We start from the raw sequence: 10,923 nt of genomic DNA, 5'->3' as shown, positions 1-10,923 counted from the left end.
GATGCGGTGGGAGGGGGAGATGCGGTGGGAGGGGGAGATGCGGTGGGAGGGGGAGATGCGGTGGGAGGGGGAAAAGCGGGAGGGGGAAAAGCGGGAGGGGGAGAAGCGGGGGGAAAAGCGGGAGGGGGAGAAGCGGAGGGAAAGGGGTCGGTACACCGAAAGGCATGAGAAATACAAGTCCCCAACACGAGAGGTACTCACTGAGTTTCCTCCAAAACGTCTCAGGATTAAACTCCTTGGTGGTCTCTCGGGCTTCGCCGACTAGTGGGTTTGGCATGTGGGCCGGGCGGGGGCGAAACGAAGAGCACAAGTAAGCCCAGCCACCCCCGACCCCCACCTCCTCCGCCCGTGCCCCCGCCCCTGCCGGCCTCTTCCCAAATCAAGCCCGCCCCTGCCGCCGCCTGTCTCAACGGCGTCAGCTCACCCCGCAACCCAGGCAAGAGCAACCGCAGCTCCACCGCCAATCGCCGGAGCTGCTCCAAAGGCGGAACTACGGTGGGGACCGCGGTTGTAGGTGCAGCTGCACTCGCCATCTCACTATATCGTCTGGAACCTCGGGACAAAAGCGACCAAGAAAGGGGCTAGGGCCGCACTTCCATAGGCTTTCCACATCCGGGAGTCACAGGTACGGGCTCGTTTCCGGCAACAACCCTCCCGGCCCCGCCCTACAGCCCCCGCCCCACCTCTTTTTATCTCGCCCGGCCGGGCCACGCCTTTCTCCCCGCCCCGGAGGTCCGGCCACGCCTCCCTCCCACCCCGGGCCGTCTGGTCACGATTCGCCCCTCCCCTAGAGGCCCGACCACTCCTCCTCCCGCTCTCAGAGGCCTGGTCTCAATCTCTCTCTCTCTCTCTCTGGTCTCAATCTCTCTCTCTCTCTCTCTCACACACACACACACACACACACACACACACACACACACACACACGCAACGCCCAATCGGGGTTCTTAATCATTACTCTTTTATTTGATTAGCTGAAAGCACCCCCACCTAAAGAACCCGAAAGCCTATAACCCCGAGGGAAAAGAAGACTTGGAGCTAATATCTCAAGGGTAGTCAGGGGAGGGCCCAAGTTCCTACCGCTTACCTACCCCTCTAGTGGCACCCTTGCCCGTGAGTTCCACACACTGTGCTAGGTACTTTACATGAGGTAACCATAAAAAATACAGTGGGCTTCTGATACTCCCATACACACACCCAGACCCTGCCCTGTGGATCTCCTGATTAGAACTTTTTCACAAAAGTAAATCAATCCCCTGCCTTCCTGGCGAAGGAAGGAATCATGGCATTATTTCGATTTTTCTGCAGTCCATTCTGCAGGAATCAGTAGTGAGTAATCCCCCCAACTCCCAGATGTCCAGGTTGCAGCAGCTCCCTGAAGCTTGCCCCCAGCACTGGCCTTCCACCTGCTGCTGGGGCAGAAGCCTGGGCTACAGAGGCAGATGGTGACACAAGACCTTCAGGAGCTCAAGTGGCTTTTTAACTGTGCTATGAAGGTTCCAAGCTCAGTAGAGTTCAGAGTCCACACGCAACGAATGATAACAGGTGTCAACAGTGTTAACCAGGTCCGCAAAGGGGAGAAGAAAAAAGCTAGAGCACCATATGTCATATGAAGAAAGTAGCAGGAATAGATCTGCCAGATGTACAGCAGTAACATAAGTAGGTGAACAGGTATAACTTTCAAGTATTTTCCTTGATGGAGATGAGACCGGAAGTTGTGGCCAAAGCACCGCTGCAGCAAGCTCCAACACAGGTAAGCCATCAAGGGTATGTTAAAAAATGCCAGCTGGAAAAAGAAGCAGAACAGAACCATGAGCAAGACCTTAGAGGGTCGGGCCTCATTAACGCATTATTAGTGGCACCTAAGGATATGTTGCTCTCTCTCGGGGGTTAACTCTCTGATTCTTTATGATTCAATCACATTTGCTCACAAGAAGTGACTTATGGTTGTATATTTGCCTGTATCTTTTTGTTCATCTTAAGGGGTGCCTGGGTGGCTCAATGGATTAAAGCCTCTGCCTTTGGCTCAGGTCATGATCTTAGGGTCCTGGGATTGAGCCCCGCATCGGGCTCTCCGCTCAGCAGGGAGCCTGCTTCCCTTCCTCTCTCTCTCTACCTCCCTCTCTGCCTTCTTGTGATCTCTGTCAAATAAATAAAATCTTAAAAAAAAAAAGTAGGTATCATTTATGTTGAAGCCCTCAGTAATGTTTAAGGTGGAAATGAATATATGTATAGATATGTACATAAACACACTTTTCTTTTTGGCAGAGTGAAGGGGGACTTAGGTATCAGTATTTTTTTTTCTTATCTCTGTGTTTTTTATTAATTTTTTCTATTTTAAGTAAACTTTACACCACACATGGGCTTGAACTCAGAACCCCAAGATCAAGAGTTGCATGTTCCACCACCTAAGCCAGCCAGGTGCCCCTATTATCTCTGTATTTTTAATTAAAGTAGCATTATGAGTACTAGAATACAAATCAGAAGATTTAAGTTATAATCTAAGCTTAGCTGCTGTATGATTCACTCATTCATTCATTCACCAAATAATTGCCTATTACACCAAATAAAGGCCCATTACGTGGCAGGCATGATGCCAGGCTCTAGGCTAAGGACACGCAGCAAAGATGCATCATAGAGCTTACATTCTAACAGAGAGAAGAGAGACCAAAACAATAAACACAAAAGATCACTATAGTTGTGACACATTCAATGAAAAAAATAAATGAGTCACAAGAGGGTAACTGAGAGATGGGTTCTCTGAGGCCTGAAGAGCAGGAATGACTCCGTGGAAGGAAGCACATTCCAGGCAGAGGAAACAAATAACCCCTGAGGTGGGAGAGGCCTTGGCCTACTAAAGACCCATGAGCCTGGAACATGATGAGCCAAGTGGAAACTGAGGCAGTCAGCAGGACTCAGATCATGTTGCTGCTCTGCTTAAAGGTTTTAAGCTGAGGAGTGAGCTGATTAAGGTTTTGAAAGGAGTGACTGCTCTGTGGCAAACTGAGAGTAGGGAAGCAAGGGTAGCAGTGGGAAGACCAATCTGGGTTCCTGCAGTGGACCAGGCAAGGAATAATTATGGGTTAGACTAGCGTGGTGGTAGCAGAGATGAAGAGAAGTGGTGGATTCAAGATATGCATCGGAGGGAAACCGAACAGGGTATTACTTGCTAATGGATTAGATATAGGGTATTAGAGGGAAAGGGAAAAATTAAAGATACATCCTAGAAAAACTTACCGAAATTGTAAAGAACTGGGGGAGGAAGAGGTTTGAGGTAGACACGTGATATTGAGATGCCTGTTAGATATCTAAGGGGAGATGTGAAATGGCAGGTGGATATATAGACACTTGAAATGCAGAGAACAAGTCAAGGGCAGAGATAACACATTTGGGAGCCACTGGCCTAGATGATACATAAAATCCACTACTGGTGTACTATTTATTAAAATATGAATATAGGGGTGCTTGGGTGGCTCAGTCGTTAGGCGTCTTCGGCTCGGGTCATGATCCCAGGGTCCTGGGATGGAGCCCCACATCGAGCTCCCTGCTCAGCGGGAAGCCTACTTCTTCCTCTCCCTCTCCCACTCCCCCCTGCTTGTATTCCTTCTCTCTTTGTCTCTGTCCAATAAATAAATAAAATATTTTAAAAATATATGAATATAAACCCTACCTTTTAGTAAGGCTCAGGTTTTATTTGGTATAAGAGTGCTCCTGTGAGACAGCCTCCACCTACATAATAGACAACTGAACGAGACTCACGACCTACTCACATATAAAATGCTGCTATACAGAGAACGTTCTGGTCTGTGGTCAATGTTTATAGGCAGAAGTCTTCCTTGATTCTCTCTAATCCTGCCAATCACCTTTACTACCCTATTATGAGGCTGTGAGCTCATTCTGAAAAATGTTTTTGGATCTCTTCCCAAACATGAGATCATTACCTGAGATTTTAGTACCTTTAGCCCCAATAGGTGAATAAAATACATAGTAGGTAAATACTTTCCAAACTATATACAGAGATTTGCTATTGGTTAGTTGTGTTTGTGTGTGGGGGTGTGCATGTCTGTGTGCTTTAAGATTTCATTTATTTGAGAGACAGCACAAGCAGGGGGAGAGGGAGAGGGAAAAACAGACTCCCTGCTGAGCAGTGAGTCTGATATGAGGCTTGATCCAGGACCCTGAGATCATGACTTGAGCTGAAGGTAGATGCTTAACCAACTGAGCCACCTAGGCACCCCTGTGTATTTCTTTTAAAGGAATCTTAATATACATGTAAACCTAACCTATTAGTATTTTCCCAAACAAACAGCAGCTAAGACATCACTAAAAAGCCCAGGTCTGGTTCTTGCCCAGTGCAGCTTCCCCTGGACAATAGACCTATTTTTCTTGTGTGTCTATTTTTCCTTTCCTTCCTCTGAAACATTTTCCTTCTTATCATAATCAATTTTGGTTTACTTACTTATTCTTCTGTAAGTCCCTTATCTCATTTTTCATCAAGGGAAAGGCACAGTAAAACAAACTACAAAACCAAAAATCTCTTTCAGAAACTTTTTAGAAACGCTTCCTGCCGAATGTATTTAGATGTTACGAGAGAGTGGTGGAAGAGAGAGCTTAGGAAGCATTTGAAAAACAATTGAAACATTGAAAACAAACAAAACAGCAAATATTAAATTAGGAAATATGATCTGTGGTGTTTAGTTTGAGGCTCTGGATTTAATTCATAACTGCTATATAATTAGTCCAAAAGGCCAAGGCATTCTTAGATTCCATTTCTGACCCCTTACCTGCAGAATGCCAACTACAAATGTTAGGCTGCCTTGTAGGAAATGTCCATCAACAAACATCCCAAAGGAAAAGCAGCAACCCAATTTGCCTTTGGTGATCTCACCAACGAACCATGGTCCTGAAAGAGGCAATGGGGACAAAAGGAGAAGATTAAATGATTATGATTCTGATTATATACATCACAAGGTACATTTACAGGAATAACACAGTGTGAGAGTAGTCATTGGTAAGCATTTTATTGGCATAATTTTTCTTCTTTACTGATCTGTATGTTGCACCATACATCTTAGCTAACCAACCATTTGCTCCTTACTCCACTTTTGTCTGATTATGAAATCATCTGAGTACATGCTATACCTGAATAGATTCCAGAAACAGGTCAGAGTATGTTCAGAAACTTTAGAAGATTCTGTTGCAATAATAATCTTAATATAATGCATTAACATTTCCTTTAAGAAGCAAAGAGGTAGTCTGTGGAAGTTAATTTTCCAGATAACTGATATTTACTCCTTTAAGCAATGAAACTTCAACCACTTTCATCTTTCTAAAATGCATTTCTTCTCTTTCTTATTAATATTCATGAATGTATTCTGACCTTTTCTTGCTGACCCAAGTCATTACTTTGTACATCAACTATACACTCAAGGTTAACATGTAAAAAATTTAATTTCTTTTTCATTTACAATGCCAGAATAACTTTTTGCTTCTCCCTATTACTTAATGTCCTTCCTAGCGTGTAGGTTTCTGGAACTACTATATTGTCCAGAGTGATAAATGGACAGTCAAGACTTCCTTTCTCAAAATGCAAATCTGTTGGTAAGAACAGGGTTCAGCTTTAAAAAGTCATAGGTAATTTCCTCAGATGTTATTATATAACCTCCACTGGATACAGGGTCTAAAAAAGTGTTTTCCCTGAAAGTTTCAACTTTTAAACATGGAGCAACTTCTACTCTTTTAATGTTTTCTTTTACAGCCAGGAGCCAAATCATGTGCTTCACCCTCTAGTATAAGGCAAGTGTCTAAAATAGCTTCAACCTATCTTCTAAACTGACCTCCAAAGGGCCATCCACCAAAGCCTGGTACACAGAATTGTACAGTGTTGTATTTTTTTATCTAACTACTCTCTGTTCTCTGGTGGGAGTTACTAATTGGCAAAGAAAAGTCTTGAGGTGGAATAAAAGTATAAGACAAAGACTAAGCAATGAATAGGCTAATCTACTCCTAACTGACTTTAAGTCACTAAGGAACCTTAGTAAAAAGCTGTAAATACAGAACCACAGTGCTTCCTGCTTCCATAAGTGGCTGAGGGACTAAGTATTGGGTATGAGAATATAACAGAAGAACTTGGATATGCCTGAACTCACCACTCATCTCAGGTTCTCCTTTTTGAGCTGAGTTTTTGAGGGGTATCCATAAGTAAATATTCACTGAAGTACATACTAGGCATTGTGCTAAGTGCTGGGCATAGAGGAGAACAAGACAGACAAGACTTCAGTGGATATTCTAATGAGGGAAGAGATGATAAACACAGAAGATAATCACAGGTTCTGATAAAGTAAGGAAGGAAATAAAAAGTGTGATGAGATAAAGGATAAAACTTCAAGGTACTCAAAGAAGGCTGCTCTGTACACACACACTAATTATTTAATGGTCTTCTCAGCTTAAGTTAACTCTGTGTCAACTAAATGTCCTTCAAACATGTTAGGAAAGAACTTTATTTCCTAAGATCATGTTCCAGGAAATGATTTATGAAGAATCCATGTGTTGTTCATTATGCTCTCAAGAGTCTAAATGACTCTTTTGTCAAAATACTCCATACATCTTTTAGCAGAATTCTTCACAATCTCATGTTTCCTAATTGACTTACCCAGTGCTGTATACAGGGTTAGCAACAACACAGAATAGTAGAAGATGTTTAGTTTGCTCAGGACGTGGAGAGAAAAGGAAGTCAAATTTATAAATCCTGGAGACCCTAAATAGAATAAATTTGAAAAAACAAACAGTGAGCACATGCAAAGTTTTCTTTCTTTCTTTCCTTCCTTCCTTCTTTCTTTTTTTCGAATTAGTTTCAGAGGTAGCATTTAGTGATTGGTCAGTTGCATACGACACCCAGTGCTCAGTAAATCAAGTGTAAGGCCCATCACCCAATTACCCCATCCTCCCACCCAAATCCCCTCCAGCAACCCTCAGTTTGTTTCCTAGAGTTAAGAGTCTCTTATGGTTTATCTCCCTCTCTGATTTCATCTTATTTTGTTTTTCCTGCCCTTCCCCTATGTTCATCTGTTTTATTTCTTAAATTCCACACGAGTGAAATTATATGATACTTGTCTTTCTCTAAGTTCAATTTCTTTATAAGATTTTCTAGAAGACTTCCATGGGCTATCTTTTGTTATATGGTAACTATAGAGATGACACCACTTTAAATTCAGAAGTTGGCAGGAATCCTGAGAAGCCAGTCCAATTAGAACTGCAGAGAGTAGAAAGTTCAAGGCAATGGTGTGGTTGGGAGACACGCACATGCACACATGCACGCACACACTTATAGCTGCATAAACATGTAGGCTTGAAATAGAGTGCTGTGCTCAAAGTCTCTGTTTTCTATGGGATTTAGTATCCAAATGTACAAACTTCCAAGTGGTATATAAAAATATATCAAAGAAGTATCAAAATTTCTCCAGTCTAATCTTAAGTATGAATAACCGTCCAATATTTCTTTCCCATATGTGACATAGCTCCTAACTCATAGCTATTCTCTTACTCTAACTGAAGGAGATCCCTAAAGCTCTTCGAATTAACATCTCTTAAAATATAATGCCAAAAATGCCAAGCATATAGGCTTCACACACAGAGTAGCTCCATTCTGTGACCAGACTAAAATATCACAGATCCTCAACCTCAGCCAGCCATTTTTTCACTCATGTGTGTGGCTCGTCATAAACCAGAAGACATGACTGGAAACTTGGTACACACTGAGCACCCCTAGAGGTGAAAACTACTGAAAGAACCAGTCCCAATGAAAGACAGCCTGATGTAAGTTAAATAGTATGTCTTTCCTAATGGCTAACATATCCATTTTGTACTTAAAACACTGTTCAGTCTGACAGTTGATTTTGTACAAAACCTGGTAACAAATGATCTTCCCCACTTTGTGACATTATTGCTACTCATTCCTCTCTTAAGAGTCTTTCTTGTTCTAGTCTGGTACTTCTCAAAGTAGTCATCTACATGTCCACTTTTAATAATTATTTATTTATTTTTAAAGATTTTATTTATTTGAGAGCGAGCACATGAGCATGAGCGAGGAGCAGGGCAGAGGGAGAAGCAGGCTCCCCACTGAGCAGGGAAGCCTGACAGGGGGCTCAATCCCAGGCCCCTGGAATCAGGACCTAAACCGAAGGCAGACACTTAACCAAATGAACCACGCAGGCACCCCAATAATTATTATTTATTGTAAATAAATAATCCTTTAGCCTTAGAGACAGCTATGCTCCAAAAAAAATATTTTTTAAGATTTTATTTATTTGACAGACAGAGATCACAAGTAGGCAGAGAGGCAGGCAGGGGTGGTGGGGAAGCAGGCTTCCTGCTGAGCAGAGAGCCCAATGCGGGGCTCGATCCCAGGACCCTGGGATCATGACCTGAGCCAAAGGCAGAGGCTTTAACCCCCTGAGCCACCCAGGCGCCCCATGCTCCAAATTTTAAGCATAAACTTTAAACGTGATTTTCTTTTTTGGCTCCACATTAAAATAATCTGGGGGAACTCTGAAAAAATAATCATGCCCAGGTCTCACTCAACAGAGATTCAGATTTAATTGGCCTGAGGGAGAGGAGAAGCTTAGGTTGCAACCCAGGTGATTCTAAGCAGCCAGGACTGAGAAATACTGCTTTAGTCAGAGCTGAACATTTCCGCCATGACTGGCCATTGGAATCATCTGGGGAGCTTTATAAACTACTGATGCTTAGATCCTACTCCTAGCAATTCTGATGTGATTGGTCTAGGGTGCTGGGTAGACATCAAGATTTAAAAGACACCAGAGGATTCTAAGGTGCAAAGTTAAGAAGTGTTGTTTACAGAGGGGACGCCTGGGTGGCTCAGTTGGTTGGGCGGCTGTCTTTGGCTCAGGTCATGATCCCGGCGTCCTGGGATCGAGTCCCACATCGGGCTCCTTGCTCATCAGGGAGCCTGCTTCTCCCTCTGCCTGCCATTCTGTCTGCCTGTGCTTGCTCTCTCTCCCTCTCTCTCTCTGACAAATAAATAAATAAAATCTTTAAAAAAAAAAAAAAAGAAATGTTGTTTACAGAAAAGAACTGACCTAGGGTCAGAAGACTTAGGTTTCGAGTCTCTCCTTTGTCTCTTCCTAGTGATGAGACTTTGAACAACCTTCACAACCTTTCCAGTCCTTAGTGTCCTAATCTTTAAAACGGGGACAATAATACCTATTTCATAGGATTGCTGTATGGATTAAGTGAGATAATATAGGTAAAAATATGTTATAAATTTCAAATAACTACACAAAGATATCGTTATCCCCACAGAATGAGGCTGGGGCCCTCCCTTAAACATTTATTTATTTACATTATATTCAGGAACATATATGTGTACAATAACGGTTCTTGAACTTCTTCACAGAATTTGTGAAAATATATATAGGCAGGAAAACATTCAGTGGGATGTGTACACTCCCTCTGTAGTTAGCCATTTTACTGTTGAATCATTGCTATGGTACTCCCCTCCCCTACAATCAGTCCCTGATCCCAGGGATTTCATCCAAGCCAGGAAGGGGTAAGGAAAATTTAGTTCAACAAGTATTTATTGTCTGTTATGCACACAGTGCTGGGTGCTGTGAGAAACAGAAAAGAAGTGGAAAACAGGAGCTCCTATAATGAGAAACTTATAGTCGGGTTGAGGAGAAAATGTATATATACATTTGGGGTGGTTACAGAAAGCAAGGTGACTGACTGGCCAAGTAGCATTAATTGTCAGGAAGGACTCGAGGGATTCAGAGAAGCAACAGCTCATTATGACCTGGAAGGGGTGGAGAAAATGGGATGGAAAACGAGGGTTTGAGGTGAGCCCTAAAGGAGGCTAAGATTTAGATAAGTTTAGAAAAATAATTTAAAGATAACAGCCTAGGCAAAAGCACAGAAGCATAAATGAGTATGGTGTTTGTAGGGAACAGCGGAAAACTATCTAGGCTGAAATACAGATAACTGGTTAAAAATGCAGCTAATTAGATAAGACCCAGCTGTGGAGGATCTTTAATATCTGGCAGAGACGTTTAGTCATTTTGAGCTATACTGTGATTTTCCCTCCCATTTCTGTTTGAGCTTCATATTATTGCAATGTAGCAGAAAAAAAACCCTAATTTTTTAAAATTTTTAAAGATTTTATTTATTTGAGAGAGAGAGTGAGAATGAGAGAGAGAGAGAGAGAGAGAGAGAGCATGAGAGGAGAGAGGTCAGAGGGAGAAGCAGGCTCCCTGCCAAGCAAGGAGCCTGTGGAACTTGATGTGGGACTTGATCCTGAGACTCCAAGATCATTTCCTGAGCCGAAGGCAGATGCTTAACCAACTGAGCCACCCACGCGCCCCAAAAAGTGAATTTTTTAAAAAAAGATCGAGTACTACTATGGAAAAAGTACAGTAAGTTTGAAGAATGCACCTCACAGAGCTAGGGCAAAGATAATTTATAATAATATTTATCACTTGGTAATAGGATATTATGTGACACTTTAGAATGAAGATGTCTGAGAATACAAGGAACCATGACTAACCTTTATGCTCTGGATATCCTCGGTGCCTAAAAGTAATGAGAACAGTGAGCTGGATCAGCACAATTATCACAAAAAGGACCCGGGCCTGCAGAGAAATTGGTGTTAGCATGAAGCAGAATACATGGTACAATGACAGTTAAGGTTTTTAGAACGGCTTCATCAACAAAAATGGAAATAACACCATTGCCAGAAATGACTATGCAAGAAAAATAAATCATCAAAAAGAACCAAACAGGGCGCCTGGGTGGCTCAGAGGGTTAAGCCTCTGCCTTCGGCTCAGGTCATGATCTCAGAGTCTTGGGATCGAGCCCCACATCGGGCTCTCTGCTCAGCAGGAAGCCTGCTTCCTCCTCTCTCTCTGCCTGC

At 42.7% G+C, this 10,923-nt stretch overlaps 2 protein-coding genes across 8 annotated transcripts in view; both read right to left on the bottom strand.

Moving 5' to 3' along the window:
• Positions 1–657, bottom strand: part of LOC111161539 (cyclin D1 binding protein 1) — an 82,760-nt gene extending 82,103 nt beyond the window's left edge. For all 3 annotated transcript variants that reach the window (XM_022525274.1, XM_022525282.1, XM_022525291.1), the window contains exons 1-2: positions 425–657; positions 202–261 (exon numbers count right to left, since the gene is read on the bottom strand). In XM_022525274.1, the coding sequence (XP_022380982.1) occupies positions 202–261; positions 425–533 (169 nt within the window). In that variant the 5' untranslated portion in view covers positions 534–657. The remainder of the gene's footprint in view (positions 1–201; positions 262–424) is intronic.
• Positions 658–946: 289 nt separating this feature from the next.
• The window catches only part of LOC111139070 (transmembrane protein 62), a 53,005-nt gene continuing 43,028 nt past the window's right edge, over positions 947–10,923 (bottom strand). For 3 of the 5 annotated variants that reach the window (XM_022491232.1, XM_022491211.1, XM_022491242.1), the window contains 4 exons: positions 10,558–10,642; positions 6,652–6,756; positions 4,784–4,902; positions 950–1,785 (listed from right to left, as the gene is read on the bottom strand). In XM_022491232.1, the coding sequence (XP_022346940.1) occupies positions 1,459–1,785; positions 4,784–4,902; positions 6,652–6,756; positions 10,558–10,642 (636 nt within the window). In that variant the 3' untranslated portion in view covers positions 950–1,458. Of the gene's footprint in view, positions 1,786–4,783; positions 4,903–6,651; positions 6,757–10,557; positions 10,643–10,923 lie in introns of all 5 variants that reach the window. The other 2 variants (XM_022491223.1, XM_022491216.1) reach the window with 2 other exon arrangements.

The sequence above is a fragment of the Enhydra lutris genome, unplaced genomic scaffold (genome assembly GCF_002288905.1).
Source record: "Enhydra lutris kenyoni isolate GAN:26980312 unplaced genomic scaffold, ASM228890v2 scaffoldscaffold4, whole genome shotgun sequence".
NCBI classification, from domain to species: Eukaryota; Metazoa; Chordata; class Mammalia; order Carnivora; family Mustelidae; genus Enhydra; species Enhydra lutris.
The sequence above is the reverse complement of the archived record's forward strand: the minus strand, read 5'-3'. Positions and strand labels throughout refer to the sequence as shown.